The 21,516-nt window shown below is 31.3% G+C and overlaps 1 protein-coding gene across 1 annotated transcript in view; it reads right to left on the reverse strand.

The window, feature by feature from the left end:
• Window positions 1-465: 465 nt before the first annotated feature.
• The window catches only part of LOC137620878 (golgin subfamily A member 6-like protein 25), a 30,019-nt gene continuing 8,968 nt past the window's right edge, over window positions 466-21,516 (reverse strand). Inside the window, exon 3 of the mRNA XM_068351322.1 lies at window positions 466-728. Within this exon, the coding sequence (XP_068207423.1) occupies window positions 466-728 (263 nt within the window). The remainder of the gene's footprint in view (window positions 729-21,516) is intronic.

Consider the following 21,516-nt stretch of genomic DNA (forward strand, 5'->3'; position numbering starts at 1 on the left):
GGTCTCCTCTTCCCTGGAAGTTTCCTTCTGGAGCTTCTGCTCTTCCAGATTGTTGTTGCTGTTTTGAGGGAGATTCCCTTTTGAGGCTTGTAGCCGCCCCAGCAATTCACCAACACCAGATGCCCCTCCAACGACCTCCTTCTCCTCCTTATGTCCGTTGGCATCCAGGTCCAGCCTCTGTTTCTCTGTCTTCATCTGACTAATAATCCCAGATTGCTTCCCAATCGTTTCTTTCAGTTCCTGGATCTTTTTCTTAAATACAGATTCCGTCCGATGAATAGCGGCCACTTTTTCACTCTTAATTCTTTCTAGTTGCTCTCTCAAGTCAAGATTTTTTTCCTCCATCTCAATTGACTTATCGTAATATTCTTCCTTAAGACTTACTAACTCCTCTAATAGGCCGTTATACCTTTCATTCCTGACCAAATCATTGACTTTAGCCTCAGTCAGCTTCATCTCTAGTCTTTATTTTTCTGTTTCCATCTCTCCAATAATTTCTAATTGCTTCTCAATTGTCTCTTTCAGTTCCTCAATATCTTCCTCAAATACAGATTCCAACCGATGAATAGACTCTGCTTTTTCACCTTCAACATTTACTAGTTTCTCGCTTATTTCAAGATTTGTTTGTTCCATCTTAGTTAATTGATTTAGATATTCTCCGATTGAAGCATTTTTATTTGATAATTCGTCTTTTAGGTGATCGATAGTTTGTTGAAGATCTTGCAACTCTGTTGAGAATTTTTCAGTCTCGATTTCTTTTTTTTGTTTCCATCTCTTTAATAATGTCCAATTGATTCTGAATTGTTTTTCCTAATTTCTCAATTTCTCCCTCAAATACAGATTCCAACCGACGAATAGAGTCTGCTTTTTCACCTTCAACATTTACTAGTTTCTCGCTTATTTCAAGATTTATTTGTTCCATCTTAGTTAATTGATTTAGATATTCTCCGATTGAAGCATCTTTATTTGATAATTCGTCTTTTAGCTGATCGTTAGTTTGTTGAAGATCTTGCCACTCTGTTGAGAATTTTTCAGTCTCGATTTCCCACTTGGCCACGAAGAAAGTGGGTTAGTCACTGTCTATATAAGCTTGCCGACCAGGGTTCGTTTCCCGGCCGGAGTCAAGCTCTTGTCTTTGTGTGATTTCGCCTGGGGCTCTGATCCCGAGGTCGTTAAGAGAATCCAGACATTAATATATCAAAAATATATATGGCTTATTTGAATATATATATATATATATATATATATATATATATATATATATATATATATATATATATATATATACATATATATATATTGAGGTAGGTCATTGCTCCTGGCGAGCTTCAAAGGTAAAGTAAAAAGGAAAACGAAGAGTCTGGACAACATCTCTCATATTTAGGGCTAAAAAAACATATAAAATATTAGAATTCAAACTTTAGTAAAAATACAACTTACAAAAACAATTTAAAATTTAAGTTATATTTATAGATAAGTAAAAACAGTAACTTAAATTAAATTAAGTAAAAGAAAAGTATCTTCAAGCTGAAATACTCACAAAAAAATAATTAAACAAATAAATAAATGATTAAATTTTCTTAGGAGTCCAGAGAGCTGAGTGACTGTCCCCCTCCACATCGACTAAGGCGAAATCACACGAAGACAGAGCTTGCCGACCAGGGTTTGATTCCCGGCTGGTCACAAGCTCTTGCCTTTGTGTGATTTTGCCTGGGGCTCTGATCCCGAGGTAGTTAAGAGAATCCAGACATTAATGTATCAAAAATATATATGGCTTATTTGAATGTATATATATATATATATATATATATATATATATATATATATATATATATATGTTAATATATTATATATATATATATATATATATATATATATATATATATATATATATATATATATATATATATATATATATATATATATATATATATATATATTTTGCATCACATTCACAGCAAAGTACTGAAGGAATCAAACTATGGGAAAGTAACTTAAATCTTTAAAAGAGAGCGAGCTTCTCAACGTCTCTGTTAAGTAAGTCTAAAGTAAGCAGGAATAAAATGAAAGGGAATGATGTTAAGTTGATCACCCTGTCTATTATTCTAATGGGAAACCCGGATACTGATTGCCTCTGAATAATGTTTCAGAATTCTTGAAGTTTGCGGAAGCTGAGTCGAACACTTTTGCATTATTCAATATAATCAAAGCAGACACGTGTCATTTTAGGCACACAGCAAGGGGGGGGGGAGCGAAAGGTTGGCAAATAAAGTGTAAAGTTATCAGAGGTGAAAGAGTATATAAGTTTTTTCTCGAAAGACAGTATAGTTTTTGATTATGTAAGAATTGCGTAATTCATAATCACCGGTCGTACGATGTTCCGCCCTTTTGTGGTGAAATGTTCTCTATTTAAAGATTGTTTATAGATCACTATAAATTAATATGTTGATCAGATATTTAGCCAATATACATGTATACCTGTTGATTAAAACAAAGGATCATGTTACTTTTAAAAATATGGATATGGTTTGAATAACTTTGTGACGAAGCTGTTTGAAAATTTATTCTTGTTAGACATAATGCCGTGCGTAAGTTGATCTAATAAAATCAAAAGTAGACCGGAGAAGGATTAAGCTACATTCCTTGGAGCGAAAAATTAATCTGGTCTATGCGCGTGGGAGGATTAGGAGTAACCAAAGGGATAACGGTACTTTTCCTCATAAATAGTCATTCTATTTTAAACTCATTGTTTAGAAAATTGGTTTCTATATATGCCAAAAGTACCAGAGTAGGCCTACCACTTCTTAGGGTAAGACTTAAATATTGTTTGTTCTGTAACGTTTTTGTCAAATAATTATATTTCACTTTTTTTTATTGATTTTTCGAGTCATGGATATTAAATCCTAGCTGCAACGTAGCCTGAATAATGATTAAGAATTATATTATTATGGCACAACAACGAATTATTATTATTATTATTATTATTATTATTATTATTATTATTATTATTATTATTATTATTATTATTATTATTATTATTATTATTGTGTTAGGACCTCGGAAGAAACAGTATGTAAAATGCATTTAATTTTTACAACTAAGCTTAATGATTACTATTGAATCATCTCCACAGGACTGTAAATACCTACATTAAGTCCTTGTAACGTGATAAGAAATTCTTGATGCGTACCGTCTTTGATGATCAGCCATGCGTAATTCCGTCTTCCATACCGTAACATATTACGAATTACTGCGTCTCTTTGTAAGCATCTATAATTTTTGGGAATGATCGTTATGCAATGATAGGTCATAAATAATACCACATTTCGAGATTCAAGATAAAAACACTTCTTAGGTAGCGAATAATGAAAAAAAAAAAAAAGATTGGAATCCAAGCTCAAGCCTGGCTGAGCAGATAATTACTATTTGGCTCAGGAATATATCACTAAAATTATACACTATACGTATAAACAATCTCACATATTTTATACATGTATATACATGCCTATACCCGGTATAACCACATTCACACACACACACACACACACACACACACACACACACACACACATATATATATATATATATATATATATATATATATATATATATATATATATATATATATATATATATATATAGGGAAAGAAGTCTAGAAATGAACAGGATAATTTTGTGATCTTGAAAACGCGCGTCATAGGGTACCATGAAAGTAAATCTATCGATGTCCGAGAAAGAGAGGAGTACCATAAAAGTTGATAAGGTTAGTGAGGAGGATTTATAAGGGAGCAGGAACCACCGTACAGAGAAAATATGGGGAGAGAGACGTATTAAGGTTGGGCTCCACCAGAGATCTGCTCTTAGTCCAATCCTATGACTCTTGGCTGTAGACTTTTTGTCATTAAGATTAAGGAACAACGAAAAATTGCGGAAATTGATGCCTGGTGATGATTTAGTCTTTTGCGGTAGTAGGTTGGTGAGGGCACCAGCTGTCCGTTGAGATACTACCGCTAGAGAGTTCAGGGGGTTATTTGACTGACCAGACAGTACTACATTGGATCCTTCTCTCTAGTTACGGTTTTTTTCCCTTTGCCTACACAGACACCGAATAGTCGGGCCTATTCTTTACAGATTCTCCTCTGTCGTCATACACCTGACAACGCTGAGATTACCAAACAATTCTTCTTCACCCAATGAGTTAACTACGGCACTGTAATTGTTCAGTGGCTACTTTCCTCTTTGTAAGGGTAAAAGAGACTCTTTAGCTATGGTAAGCAGCTCTTCTAGAAGAAGGACACTCCGAAATCAAACCATTCTCTAGTCTTGGATAGTGCTATAGCCTCTGTACCATGGTCTTCCACTGTCTTGGGTTAGAGTTCTCTTGCTTGAGGGTACACTCGGGCACACTTCTATCTAGTTTCTCTTCCTCTTGTTTTGTTGATTTTTTTTTTTCGTTTATATAGGAAATATTCATTTTAATGTTACTATACTTTAAATATTTAAATTTTCTTTGTTTCCTTTCCTCACTGGGCTATTTTCACTGTTGGGACCCCTAAGCTTCTAGTATCCTGCTTTTCCAACTAGGGTTGTAGCTTGGCATTTAGAAATAATAATAATAATAATAATAACATAGCAGACACAAAAGAAAAACTACAAGATAGGTTTTTAGTATGGAAACGATCCTTAGAAAGTGAAGGATTGGTGAACATTGGAAAAACAGAGCTAATGTTTAGTAATAGAGAAGGAGGCAAAGCGAACATTCATCTGGAGGATGGTACAGTCTTAAAACACAACAATGAGTTTAACTACTTGTGATCGATATTAACAGAGAATGGAGGTACTGAGAAAACAGTGAGGCGGAGCGTGAAAGAAGCATAGCAAAAGTGAAAAGAAAAGAAGAAACTGGAGTTGTTCTAGACAAGGAAATGCCATTAAGACTGGATATGAAGATCTATGCGATAGTTGTCACGCCCATATATGGGCATTTAAGAGGAAAGAGGTGGAATTGTTTGAAAGAACTAAGATGTGGGTGGTGAGATGGATTGCTGTAATGGCACTAATGGAAAGGAGGAAGAGTCATACCACACATGCTTCTTATAATTATAAGAAGCATGTGTGGTATATGTAAAGTAAAAGATAAGCCTAGGGAAGCTTCAAGCTCGTCTAAGATACTATGGCCTTGTAATAAGGAGAGAAGTGAAACCAATTAACAGAGCTAGGAACATCCCAGTAGCGGGGGAGAGGAGTGCATCATATAGATGGATGCAGTGAGGGGGGATATGGCTGGAGTGGTAATGAGGGATGAAGATGCTAGAAATAGAAATAGATGAAGAAAGTTTACTCTAGCGGCTGACCCTGATCTACAGTGAGACTAATAAGGTCGAAAGACTATATATATACATATATATATGTATATATATATATATATATATATATATATATGTATATATATATATATATATATATATATATATATTTATATGTATGTATATATATGTAAATATATACATATATATATATATATATATATATATATATATATATATATATATATGTGTGTGTGTGTGTGTGTGTATATACACACACACACACACGCACACACACACACACACACACATATATATATATATATATATATATATATATATATATATATATATATATATATATATATATATATATATATATATATGTATATATATATATGATAAATTTTGGACATTTAGACGTGTTTTTCATATTCAAATAAGCCATATATATTTTTGATACATTAATGTCTGGATTCTCTTAACGACCTTGGGATCAGAGCCCCAGGCGGAATTACACAAAGACAAGAGCTTGTGACCGTTCGGGAATCGAACCCTGGTCCGGTAAGCTTGTATAGACCAGGGTTAACCCTGGTATAGATAGTGACTACCACTTTCTTCGTGGCTAAGTGGTAGTCACTGTCTATACAAGCTTGCCGGACCAGGGTTCGATTCCAAGATGGTCACAAGCTCTTGTCTTTGTGTGATTCCGCCTGGGGCTCTGATCCCAAGGTCGTTAAGAGAATCCAGACAATAATGTATCAAAAAAGATATATATGGTTTATTTGGATATATATATATATATATATATATATATATATATATATATATATATATATATATATATATATATATATATATATATGCGAGTGTGTGAGATTATGTGCGTGTGTGTTTATTTCTTGAACTCTTCAAGAAATTCGTTAATACAGACCATCGTCGTTCACTTTGTTTTCGCTGTAGGATATAACTACTTTCAACGCCTCTTTTGTTACCTTTAATGCCTCAAGGCTTTTATGACAATTGGAAACATTATTTGATAAAATAGGAGTCTACTAATAACGACGAATAAAAGTTATCCTTTTCTATATGTGACATCAAGAAAAAGTAAGGCATATTTGTTATTCCAAGGTTAAAATCAATTCTCTTTTGCATATATTCATCACAAAACCTTTCTTTTGTTTTATTAAGTCAAGGGAAGACATTTTCTTAAACGAAACTAGATTATCGATATTCAATACCGTAAATTGAAGCTAATATAATAAATATCACTAAATCGATGAATGCTGTTTTGATAATCGGTAGACATTTTGATTCAGAATTTGCACAGCCAAAAGACAAAAAGAAAAAACTGCATTTCATGACAGTCTTATTAGTTTTTCCTTAAAGATTAATGGTATTACTTCCTGAATCCATTGTTACTAACCTTATTCTTTGGAATATGAGAGTAATATTAAAAAGAGGAAGATTGATAACTGCATCCATATCCCAAGTGAAACAGACTAACGTGTACCCTTTCAAAAGAACCTCAGGTTAAACGTGATACGAAGGGAGGGACCATAAAGAAAAAAAAAAGTAAAAAAAAAAAAAAAAAAAGAGGCTGGTGCCCATCTCCTGTTACAATATATATTGGAAACTTAATGAGGTTTGAAGACTGAATAATCTCTAGATGGGCATATTGAATGTTAAGGTTAATAGCAGAATTCAAAACCGATCTATTCCTCTCTGATCATTCCAGAGCGTCAGAGCCAATTAGGCCTATTCTCTCTTCTTCGGCTTCCTAGTCATCTCCCTTGCCACACCTCTCCCCCGCACCCTCTACCATCTTTTTTTATAGGTTCCTTTATCTATACATCTTATCTCTACAAAGCCCTTCCTCTTGTTTTTTTCCCGTTGCCCATCTGATTCACAGTCCGAAGACTGTTAAACCAACTTTCTCTCTCACCAAGGCCTACCAGCTTTCAAAATAGAAAGATCATTGTAGATGTATGCTTCCGGCCATCAAGAAGTTCGTTTGGAAGTGGGGAGTCTTGGTGTTAGTCTGCTGAATCATCGTAACATGATAATTTACTTTTCTTATTTCGATTTGGAAGTTTCTGGTAAGGGAACATCATGATAATGATGATAATAATATTAGCAATGATGATAATAATATTAGCAATGATAATGATGATAATAATATTAGCAATGATAATGATGATAATAATATTAGCAATGATAATGATGATAATCATTATAATAATTGCAATAGTATATTAATTTTTCATTATAATAATAGTAATAGTATATGCATATCACATTAGGGTTTAGTCAGAATATGAAATAACAGGAAATACAAAATAATTTAAAAAGTAAATAAAGAGTGATAATGGCTATAATGATAATAGAATTGATAATAATAATAATCATTATACTAATAGTAGTCATATATTAATTTCACATTAGGATTTAGTCAGCATATAAAAGAAAAATAAACTCAAGATAACTTCATTCCCAAACCTATAAAGTAAATAAAAAGGCCTTCGGTCTACAAGTTCCCGTTAGTAAGTAAATATCTAAGTTAGTTAAAAAATGATAGCTACAAATTGCATCCTGAAATAGAAAAAGCGAAAGAAATGGGAGATGTTTTGAGAGCCAAGGCTTCTCTAAGTGCATTAACGACGTTTCTCGACGGGGCGCAGTGGCACCCTGGTCGTCACGACCAACATCATGGTGCCACTCTTCTGCCCACATGCCGGCGAACATCTTTTGACGGATGCGTAGCTTCGAGGGAGAAAGGTCTACTGTCCGCATTTGTTGAGGGATGATAATCGTCTTGTGTATTTTTCGTCTCGGCAAACATATTGCAATCTTCATCATTCTCGAAAGCACTTAGGTTCATATTTTTAAATATTGTCCATTCAAGTAATTTGCTTTTCATATAGTCATATTTGATCACGGACGGTTTCTTTATTTCTATTTTCTTCTCCCTTTCTGTCTCCTTTGAGAAGTTTTTGAAGGATGAGGTAAGTGACAGCTCATTTATTCTCTCAGGTCATCCACAGAGACTTATTCAAATATCACCAGTCATCCTACGTGACTCAGAATACTTTACATCGTCACAATGAGTCAGAAATTGGTGAAGGCTGGGTAGGTCCTCGAGGCTCGTCACGAGGACGAGGTAAAAAAATAGATAAAATGAAAGTTTTTGTTTCGTGAATAAGAACTAATTTCACAAATGAGTTGTCATGGGGATTAAATGAACGAAGGCTTAAATATTATTATTGTACATGCGGGGATTAACTCAGTTGTATTAGAGCACAATCGTTTCTCACTTTAATGCATGACGAATATCCTAGAAAATTATATGGTTCTGGATTTTAATGACCCAAGTTGTGAGAAAATGTTATATTTGATATCCAATTGGCTGCACTTGAAATTTTTTGATAACCTTTCTTTTAATTCGAGGCTTCTATTATTCATGGGAAATGATTTCACATGAAAATCCGAGGTGTTTCATAGAGGAAAAAGTTTACATATAAAAATTAGATATGCAAAAGCTCCGAGCATCCTAATTCCTATAAATGAGAGAGTGAAGTACGAGTTGAAAAGATGTAAAAGCATTGATATATATTCTTTTCATAATGATGGCCATACATATTGGTTTTTGGTAAATGCTCCTTCCCAAACTAGGATTGAATCCTACAATTCAAAATGAAAAGAAAATATTGACAATCGAGTTTGTATTCGTTTCTTAGTTGTATGTTTGAATCCTGATCCATTTAGAGGCTCTAATCATGATAGAATTTCGTTTATGGCACCTATTTCTAAGTTAGAGGGAATTTAATATTAAAAACTATGTATACATATATAAACTATATATACATATATATATATATATATGTATATATATATATATATATATATATATATATATATATGCATATATGTATATATATATATATATATATATATATATATATATATATATAAATATATATATACATATACATATACATGTATATATAAAGCTTTATATGTATATATATATATATATATATATATATATATATATATATACACATACATATTCGCATATATGTATGTATATATATACACATATTCGCATATATATATGTATATATATACACATATAAGCATATAATATTTATATATATATATATATATATATATATATATATATATATATATATATATATATATATATATATATATAAATATGTATTTACATATATACGTTTAGACTATCAGAAAGATTAATGAAAGCCCTTCGAAGACAAGAAATAGATGAATCTTACGTTAGAACACTTGAAGATATCAATACAGGCAGTACAGAAATTCCAAAACTACGTGAAGATAGTGAGAAAATTCCGATTTGTAAAGGAGTTAGACAGGGAGACTCCATCTCTCCTAAATTATTCATAGCATACCTAGAAGTTTTTAAGAATTTAGAATCGGAAAATGTAGTAACTAATATCAATGGGTAGTATTTTAACAACTTAAGATTTGCAGATGGCATAGTGTTGCTTAGTGAATCATGGGAGTAATTAAAAAAGATGATAGAAGATTTGAATAGAGAAAGCAAAAATGTAGGACTGAAAATGCATATGAATAAAACTAAGATAATGCTTAATGAAAATCCAGACACCACAAAGAGTGATGGATGAACCTCTAGAGATTGTTAATCAATATATGTACTTAGGACAGACAGTAAGTGTTTTCCCAGTACACGAGACCGAAGTTAAAACAAGGATAATTATGGGATGGAGGTAAACAAAATGAGATTATGAAAATTAAAATGCTTATTTCTCTAAAAAGAAAGGAATTTAATCTAGTGGTCCTACCAGTATTATCCTATGCACCAGAAACTTTGAACCTTACTAAAGCCTTAGAACTTAAGGTAGTTACAATAATGAATAATAATGGGAATAACACTAAGAGACAGAAAAACAAGTAACATGGAAACGAGAGGTAAACTAAAGTAGAGGATATTGTAACAATACGTAAAAAAAAGAAATGGACATGTGCAGGAAAAATAATGGAAGTGACAGACAATATTAATTTCTAGGTAGTAGGTTGGCCAGGGCACCAGACACCCGTTGAGATTCTACCACTAGAGAGTTATGGTATCTTTTGACTGACTTGACAGTATATACTACATTAGATCCTTCTCTCTGGTTACGGTACTTTTTCCCTTTGCTTACACATACACCGAATATTCTGGCCTATTCTTTACATATTCTCCTCTGTCCTCATACACCTGACAACACTGAGATTGCCAAACAATTCTTCTTCACCCAAGGGGTTACTGTACAGTAATTGTTCATTGGCCACTTTCCTATTGTTAAGGGTAGAAGAGACTCTTTAGCTATGGTATGCAGCTCTTCAAGGAGAAGGACACTCCAAAATCAAACCATTGTTCTCTAGTCTTGGGTAGTGCCATAGCCTCTATACCATGGACTTCCACTGTCTTGGGTTAGAGTTTTCTTACTTGAGGGCACACTCGGGCATACTATTCTATATAATTTTTCTTCCTCTTGTTTTGTTAAAGTTTATATAGTTTATATGGGAGATATTTATTTTATTGATATTACTCTTAAAGTATTTTATTTTTCACTTTTTCCTTTCCTCACTGGGTTATTTTTCCTATTGGAGCCCCTGGGCTAATAGCATCCTGCTTTTCCAACTAGGGTTGTAGCTTAGCAAGTAATAATAATAATAATAATAATAATAATAGATGGACATTAAGAACAACAGAATGGGCCATTAAAGATTGCAAAAGTAGGGAAAGGAACATAAGAGGATGGATTGACGAACTAAGAATGTTTGCGAGTGTGGAGTGGCATAGATAAACCATAAATAGATGCAAGTGGAAGGACATGTCTGAGGCGTTTGTTCAGCAGTTGACTAGTAACAGCTGGTGATATATATATATATATATATATATATATATATATATATATATATATATATATATATATATATATATATATATATATACATATATATACATATATATGTATATATATATATATATATAAATATATATATATATATATATATATATATATATATATATATATATATATATATATATTCCAGGAAATTTATAATGACATGTAAAAATAGTTATTTTATATAACATACGAGGAGCTGCTGAAAGCAATCATATATATTATGAAACTAATATTTCAGGATAAACTATATTCTAGAGCAATATAAAATTATTGTTGATGTATAAATTGTATGAATTCTGTAACAGGACTTTAGATAAGCAACAAAATAAAATTTACTAAACATTTATTTAGTATATACAAATATTTTTTTCAGGATAGTTAATAGATATTCTTAAGGACCTTCTCAAGTTTTACTCTGCATTTCAAGTAAACGCCGAAAACATTTTATATTTTTTAGTCCTAATATTGGAAATAGAAATGCCCTAAAATCAACCTTATTTCACTTCTTGTGAAATACTGTTGTGCCAATTGTACTCATATTCTTAAATTCGGGTGACAATTTCTCTTTACTATGCATTCGTTGATTGATATTTGCATTCACACTTTTGTTTCCGCTGATAGAAGTCATAAACGAAATTGTACATGTAGTAAAACGTGAATGAAATTAATTTGATTTTGAAAGAGGTACGAAATATCTGTACTTTTCTCATCTCATGGAACCCTATTCTATGGGTTTTATCTACAGCCACTGAATGCACGATAGCATATCTTTCAAAGACGCAATAATGAAAAAAAAAAAAATTATTATTATTACTCGCTAAGCTACAACACTAGTTGGAAAAGCAGGATGCCATAAGCCCAGGGGTCCCAACAGGGAAAGTAGCCCAGTGAGGAAAGAAAACAAGAAAAAATAAAATGTTTTAAAAACAGTAACAACATAAAAATAAATATTTCCTATATAAAGCACACAAAACGGCAGATGAGAATTAAACAAAAGACCTAGTGTTATTACGGTGTCTAAAAGTATGTAAAGAAAGTTTTTCACTCAGTCAATGATTTTTTAATCAAGAAAGGGACATTTTGGAAGAGCTGTTAGCAAATGTTGTCTTTTTTTCCATTGTGCATACATACGTGCAGGCTCAAATATGCCCACACTCACACATATGCACAGAAAGACACATTTACACATATATTTATATTTTAGTTTATAATATATATATATATATATATATATATATATATATATATATATATATATATATATATACATATGCTATGTATATATATATATATATATATATATATATATATATATATATATATATATATATATATATATATATATATATATACATATGCTATGTATATATATATATATATATATATATATATATATATATATATATATATATATATATATATATATATATATATATATATACATATGCTATGTGTCCATATATATACATATGCTATGTAAAGAGAGAGAGAGAGAGAGAGAGAGAGAGAGAGAGAGAGAGAGAGAGAGAGAGAGAGAGAGAGAGAGAGAGAGAGAGAGAGAGAGAGAGAGAATAAGCAACTCCTTACGAATGAACCAGCGTCCGAAGAAGACGAATAAATGAAAAAAAGAAATATGGAAATTTGAAGCTGCAGGCTTCCAACTTTTAATCAACTGACAGGGATGTCAATCAACCTCGTGACAGGAAAGATAAAAGTGTCACTCGTGCCTCCGACACTTATCATTATGAAACATCATGCATCGATTACGCTGCAATGGAATTCTTTCGGTTTTTATTCGTCTCTTAGATTTTATTCCTTTTGTCGAGTCCTTTTATTAAACAAAGAATTGTCGTTATGTAAGGTGTATAGTATTTAATTTTGTTGAGAAGTCTATGAATATTGTTGGATATTTTATATACTACTACTACTACTAATAATGTAGATGAATGGTAGTCCATATAAGGAAAATTAAAAGATTATGTGTATATGTAGAAATGCTCTACAGCTTCGTCCGGCACTGGACCTCTTCTTAGAGAGTTTTCATAATAAACCTTCTAAGATGATGTCCAGAGGCGGACGAAACTGTAGAGCATTTTTACATATATACATAGTCTTTTAATTTTCCTTATGTGGACTACCATATATCAAGTTATCTTTGTGCTAAGGAAGATTACATTTATAATGATGTAGATATGATGATAATACAATTTTTTTTTTTCTAAATACCTTTCATAATATTGGCATTTGGTTATCCATCTATAATTGATTCCATTTCATTCATAGAGAGATTTAAATTGATTTACAATGAATAAAGGAGTTGCTTTTGAGAATGGCAAGTCTCAAATAAATTCACAAGATGGCTAGCCACAAATTAATTTTATAAACAAAATCTAGTTTATCATCAATCATTTATTATTTGTCAATAATTAAAGTCATATCTTCAGTGTTGATGAATAAGAAACTAGATACATTAATCTTCAAGAGCCAAATGCCAGTTTCTTTAAGTGTGTTTGTAAATCATTATGTTTAATACTTAAGAAATGCATTACGTTTGTTGTTTGTAAATTTCAGTGGCATAAATGAGGCCAGTAGCTTCATCGTTGATGAGCGTATAACAAATTAATCTCTATAGTAGAGTTTAAACAGGTCTTTATTTTCAATTAGTGCGTTGATTTAGGCAATTATCTAAGAAAACATTCGGCCACGGACTCTGTTGGCATATGAGCATTGTGGCCTCCCTTCCAAGTATAATTGGGGAATCAGAAGAGACAGAGTGTTATAAGATTTTCCAGACCATGTCCTTACATGGTGTTAAAAGCCGATAAGCATAAGGCTGAAGGATAGATTAATTGTTTATGAGTGATGATTTTTTTTTTTTTTTCAAAAGAAAGGAATGGGGTAATTATATATGGTTTTACGAAATAGAAGGAGTGAAGGACGATTTTAAGAGTATAGAAAGAAACTGATAAGGATTAATTGTTTTGAGGAAGGAAAGAAGAATTTAAGTTAGTCTTTGGAAATCGAATGAGATGAATGAACTATTCGTAAGTAAAAGAAGAAAAGGAGGGATAACGATAAGGCAAATGAGGATAAGGAAGGATGGTTATATGAAAAGGAAAGGGGAAAAAGGACTGCTGTGAAAAAGGAGCGATGGATAGTTTTAAGAAAACGAAATAATGGATTATTTTAACTAGTAAATATGGAATGATAAATGTTATTAAGAAAAAAGAATGGTAAAGTTGGAAAGCTTCAAGAAAAAGGGGGGAAGGAAAATAAGAAGAGAATGGAAGGTTATATGAAAAGATAAGCTTTAGAATGTCGGGATATCAGAAGATACAACATAAAGGATATATGCTTGTAAGAAAAGGAGGGGAAAAAGATGAATGACCCCTGGTGTAATAAAATGGAAAGACTTTTTATACAACAAAAATAGGGGATAAGGACGGATGGTTGATAAAGAGAAAGAGGGGAGAATAATCTTACAAGAAAAGGAAAGGAAAGAGTAGATAGATTAAATAGTTAGGAGTAACTGGAGATATAAAATATCAAAACAACATTAGTATCAATATTAAGAATACCGAGACTAATTTCCTTTGCCATATTAAACATGAACATGCGAAGAACACTGCCTTTTTTTAAACTTACCGAAGCACCGTGAATGTACACAATTTGTGTAGCATTTTTTCCCTACGGATTAGAATGAACAGAATTTAAGTTAAATGAAAACTAAATATCTTGAGCAAAGTAATTGTAGTTACAGCACTTATTTCTTTGAGTAAGGAAAGTATCAGATGGCATAACCCTAGAACGATACTGCTTATGATATCATAAATGAATATTTCAAGTGCAATTCTAAAAGGAAGTTAATATTTTTCAGGAGAAAACTTATTTTAATGCGATAAGAATGAGTGACACGTACCCAACTAGAGATACCTGACTGTCGACTCACAGAACAAAGCTTTAGTTAATGATTGCTGTTGGCTGTGTGTGACGTCTTTGTATGCTCTTCGATATATCAACGACTGTTCGCCAAATACCAAAGATTATTTGCCGACTATTGAGGGATATGTCTGCTACCAGCTGCGACTATATTTCTTTTTTTCAAATATTTTACCAATAACTGTCTATTATAGTTAAATCTTCAAATTGAATATAAAAGAAATAGGTTTTTACAAATTCTTATATCGTAACAGATTATTTAAATGTGCAATATTTTACGACCTTACAAGAACTGCAATTTTAAGGCAAAAGGTAATCTGAAAAGTTTTCATATTTTCATTATAAATTCCTCTTTTCTATTCCACCAACACTATTTTCCTTACATTGCTTGATTTACTATTATGCTAATCATTTACAACATAGAAAAAAATAGATGAACGTTTGAATATAGCGAATCAGATTAAAAGACTATGTTATCACAAGCAAATGATAACAAGATATACGAAATCAGAGCAAATATTCATATGCATTATTTTATTCAGGCAGAGTAATTAAATCACCAAAACTGATATTAAAGTGGCTACTAAATATAATGTAAATTGGATAAAAATATTATATTTTTCGTTCATATTTGTTGTTTTCTACTCCAATAATTACTAAAACATGTTTTTGCAATACTCCGATGCCATAATATCATGGATATATTCTAAAAAATATAAATAATGCATGGTATAGATAATCCACATATTCACATCAATATTTTCTATCACTTGAGTTTTTTTTTTTATAAGGTTTAACAATCGTCTTTAAATTTGGCCATATGATATCTGAACAGAAGCCTGTTACATAAATTATCTATTACATAATCACGCGTAAGCTTTTCCATAAAACCATATATCAAATAGACAAAAATGTATGATATACTACGATGAAAGGTAGAAATGTATTTTTAAATATTTAAGCAGCGCAATGATTTGCAGTATGAAACTATAAGAAATAAAAGGATTCAATAAATTAACTTTCTACGGTATAAATATATCAGGCACATTTAATTTCTATAATGTGGAACCTGTCATATAATTTAGAATGCTTGCATTCAAGCTCATGAAATATGGTAAGACTCAGTCACGTGATAGAATGGTGAAAAGGATTATGGAGTATGTGAATGAGAGATTAGGACATAACTCATGAGCCAAGAGGTATTTTCTTTTTCTTATTTGGTGAAAGTTTAATTTCATAGATATTCGTATTATTATAGTTGATAGAATGAAATGCCTATAAACGAATTGCTAGTACAACGGTCATCAATCAGATACAGTCAGCTTGGAATATTTCGTTTTCTCTGATGCCTTTTATGCATCTTTGAAGAGGTTGGTCTATCGATTCCTCTGCTGCTAAGCTCAATCCTTACCCCTCCTACTTCAAATTCCCCTAAGCCCAATTCGTCTTAATAAAAGACAAATTTCTGTGATAAATTCTTACAAGTGCAAGTCTCTTATTTTCCTCAGATAAAAACTTATAATTACTTTGAGCAATTTTTTGTTGTTAGTAAAAGCATCCTGACTATTTGGTAAATTGTTGCTTGAAAATACATTTACTATTTCAGTGGCCAATGCAAAATAAAGATATTTGAAGGAAAATTCTAATTTGTTTACATGAATCATCAATTAGAATGTTTAACATACATATTATCGTTCTAAATCCAATGATGAAGAGTTCCACCCCTCACGAGAAAAATATCTATATTTTCATGGAAAGAGCAAGATTATGGAGCAAATCAAAGGAAATAATCCTGTCGTAAAGCGGACGGAAAACCAAGTAAACACAGGAATTATCCACAAATGAACGAGACGGCCCTTGTCGAACATCTCGCTCCCGACAGGTAACAGAATTTTCCCCAGGGAAAAATGAGATTCGAATCGTCGTAACTTTGACGTTAGTAAAGCCAAGTTCTGGCTGGAAACGAAACCACCCACGGGCATAATTAGTATGGTTGTGATTTTCCGGAGTCATACGTTGAAATCTGGTTTAAGGAAAATATCCTGTTACATTTTCTCTTATTTTTTGTGTTCTTTATATGGTTCCGTTTACAAGGAAGTTGAGTAGGGAAGCTTCATTACTTTATTTTTTTTTTTGAGAAGTTTTCTTTTGAAGCGGTCATAATTCATACAACTTAATATTTCCTCGTTCTAGAAGAGAGAGAGAGAGAGAGAGAGAGAGAGAGAGAGAGAGAGAGAGAGAGAGATATGCCCTCCACAGAAGTACACCAGATTTCGGTCTACAATCTCTCGTTAATGAACAGTTCCCTAAGGGGGTTGTTTTACAAGTGGTTTTAAGGGGCCTCACGTCTCTCTCTCTCTCTCTCTCTCTCTCTCTCTCTCTCTCTCTCTCTCTCTCTCTCTCTCTCTCTCTTTCTTTTTATTACCTGTCAGACTATCTATTATCTATCTACCATACTTAAAGAAATATGCTAATTTCTATTTATTTTATAAAGAATACTATGGGAGGTTTAAGAAAGAGATAAATATGTGTAAAAGTTTTATAACTTGAATTTATTTTTTTTAACAGTAAATCTTGGCTGATAAAAGGTAATATTTACTGCGTTCCTTACAATGATAATAATAATAATAATAATAATAATAATAATAATAATAATTGTTATTATTATCTTTATCTTATCCTAATAATAGCATTGGTAGTAGTAGTAGTAGTAGTAGTAATAATAATAATAATAATAATAATAATAATAATAATAATAATAATAATATGTATTATTTGTTATTATTATTATTATTATTGTTATTATTATTATTGTTGTTATTATTATTATTACTACTATTATTAGGATAAGATAAAGATAATAATAATAATTATAATAACATGATTATTATTATTATTATTATTATTATTATTATTATTATTATTATTATTATTATTATTATTATTTGTTGTTGTTGTAAATTTAGTTAGAAATGCTGTTATTATCTCTAAGAAATTATTTGTAGTGATTTGAGGCTAATTATAGAAATTCCATTTCCAAACGAATCTTTTATATTCCACCACTTGTCTTTGCCGTTTCATTTTTATTGCATTTTTTTTTTTTTGTTAATACAGAGAGCCTTTAGGACAAGGACTAATTAGGTTTTGGCTCAATAACTAACTGTATATAATCAGGTGGAAGTTGCCTTTAAAGAAGTCACGATAAAACTTGAAAAATATAAATGAATACTTACAGTTAACCAACTCAATCCGTGGTTAGTTCTAATTGGATTGCTATTGGCGTACATTTCTTATAGTTTTTAAAAACTCGGCAAATGATAATTGGAAATGGTTGTAGGATGCCTTAAGTATTATGATGTTACTTTTCTCCTTATAGGATTATCAATACATCCAAAATGACATGTTTTTGGCCGCAATACAAAGGGACATTGGTGATTGGTAAATGTAATACAGATCGAAGATTTTTGGTGGAAATGAAAATAGTATGAAGTCCTGTCTGGTAACATTAGTGATTAAAGTTGTATGATCGTTTGTTTAGTATTTCGTTGATACTATGGTTAAGCCATATTTTTAAAATATGCATCACCATATATCATAATACTATGAACCAGTAAGATTTAGTTAGTTAGAAAATGGACAATTAGGAAGTTGTTATGAATAGACTAATGGTCAAGACTGTTGATTATTTCTTTTAACGTCCCAATCCCATTCTTTAATAAGAATATTCTTTTTATGTTATTTCAAATGACAGAAAATTCACTTGTTGCTTTAGGCTTCAAAAGCATTCATTTAAACTCCTCAGTTTTCAAGCTGAAATGGGGAAGTAGTTTGACAGCAGTCTGTGAACTATCTTAGTCAAAGGATGTAAAAGTGATTCTTTATCTTTATGGCTTGCTCTGAGTGGTTAATGTTCCAGTGATACTGTTTTTTCAAGCCTTTAGTAAGCAAGATCAAAGAGGCATATTATGTTTCTTTTTGCATTGGATGGATCAAAGAGAATACTAGAAAAATGTATATTGCTTCGGTAATAACAAACTATGATTTGTTTTACAAGGTCTTCACAAATTTTTGAATTTCGTGCTGTTGCTGAGTTTCTGAATACAAGTCATATGTTAAAAATTGCATAACCCTATGTTCTCATTAAGTGCATAATATTATAAATAGTTTCACGGAATTAGTGGCCCTCAACATGTGAGTTAAATTTGTAATCTGTTTGGACTGAAAAAATATAGGTTTTAAAGTCCACGAGTTACAAGTTTTTCATCTTTACTATATAATTACAGTACTAATTATTAAAAAAAATGCTACAGGTCTTTTTTTCATATCCATAAGAAAAGGAAAAGAAAAATATTGCATATAAAAACATAAAACAAGCAAGAGCCTCAGAGAAATGACCATCTTCCTTTAAAGAATAAAGGATAAAAAGATGAATAGCACTCCAAAGAGGTATACAGCCACTAAAATGGAGAATTCCAATAGTTCGGTGCACCACACGAAGAAAGAAACAGCGGGGTGCCTACCATTAGCAGCAGCCGCCAATTGATGCCTTAGAATTCTACTATGAACTTTATTAAAGCGTGGGTGAGTATATGTGCGTGCCGAGAGAGAGAGAGAGAGAGAGAGAGAGAGAGGGAGAGAGAGAGATTACTGGAGAACTCTTTCGTTAACGTATAGTTGTTAATACTTGCATTTGCATTTCAAACATTAGTCTTCCTTACGCGCACATCACTATCTGTGTTATGTAATTGTCTTGTAATGATACCTGCTGATAATATTGGTTAAGATTGTCATAAACTAGCCAAGTAAAACATACTTACCAATCATCTGAAAGGGTGGAGGTAGGCTGATTTCGATTCTAAGTACATATTCTGAATTTGACAAAGTTAAGTAGCTTATAGTACAGTCGGCATCTTACTGTTCACATAAATTTCTATCGGCACTGATGTCACTGGTGTTAGTAAATAAAAAATATCATTAAACAGCCAAGTGCTGTATACTTACCAATCATCCGTAATATTGGCGGTGGATTGATTTCGATTTTAGTACAAATCCTGATTTGGCCTAAATTACATACAGCAGAATACAGCCAAATGGGCTCAGGCTTACAACTTACACTTCAGTTTCTCGGCGCTGAGGTTCGAATCCCTGGCCAGGCAGAAATATTTATCATTAAAGGTAATTTCTTTATGGGCCTGTGATCCCATGGGCAAGCGATTTCAATATTAAAATAAATTTGTTGCTTCTTTGAAAAAATGCCAATCGCACGTGTTAGTAATAGAATTATCATAAAACGGCCAAGTGTTACCTACTTAACAATTAGCTCCAATGTTGGAGATGGGATGATTAAGATTCTAAGTAGAAATCCTGAATTCGACAGGAATAGATACACCTGAGTCAGAATCAATTCTTAGCTCTCTTTACAGCCTAATGTGTAAGACGTACTGTTTACTCGTACTTCTATCGGCGGTAGGGTTTGATTCCTTAGCCAGGCAGGTATATTTATCATTGAAAGAATTTCTTTTTGGATCTCTGATTTTGTTGTAGAGCATCTTCGATATTCAGGTGTATTTATGGGTAACCTTAAAAATTTGAATCACGAGTTTTTGTGATAAAATTTTGATATATATATATATATATATATATATATATATATATATATATATATATATATATCTATATATATATATACAGTATATATATATATATATATACATACGTGTGTATATATATGTATATATTATATATATATTTATATATATAAATTTAAATCTATACATATATATTTATAATTCATATATATATATATATATATATATATATATATATATATATATATATATATATATATATATATATATTTATATTACACTGTATATATACACACGTATACATATATGTATTTATTGTATTTATATGCATATATATGTATATATGTTTGTGTACATATGTGTACTGTATATATATTTTTATATATACTTTTATATATGGACAGTATATCTATAGATATATATATATATATATATATATATATATATATATATATATATATATATATATGTGTGTGTGTGTGTGTGTGTGTGTACATATGTATATACTGTATATTTAAATATATTTCTATGTATATATATATTCATGCACACATATATATGTATCATCATCTCCTACGCCTATTGACGAAAAGGGCCTCGGTTAGATTTTGCCAGTCGTCTCTTCATGAGCTTTTAATTCAATACTTCTCCATTCGTCATCTTCTACTTCGCGCTACATAGTCCTCAGCCTTGTAGGCCTGCGACTTCCAACTCTTCTAGTGCCTT

Source organism: Palaemon carinicauda, chromosome 27, assembly GCF_036898095.1.
Source record: "Palaemon carinicauda isolate YSFRI2023 chromosome 27, ASM3689809v2, whole genome shotgun sequence".
Lineage (NCBI taxonomy): Eukaryota > Metazoa > Arthropoda > Malacostraca > Decapoda > Palaemonidae > Palaemon > Palaemon carinicauda.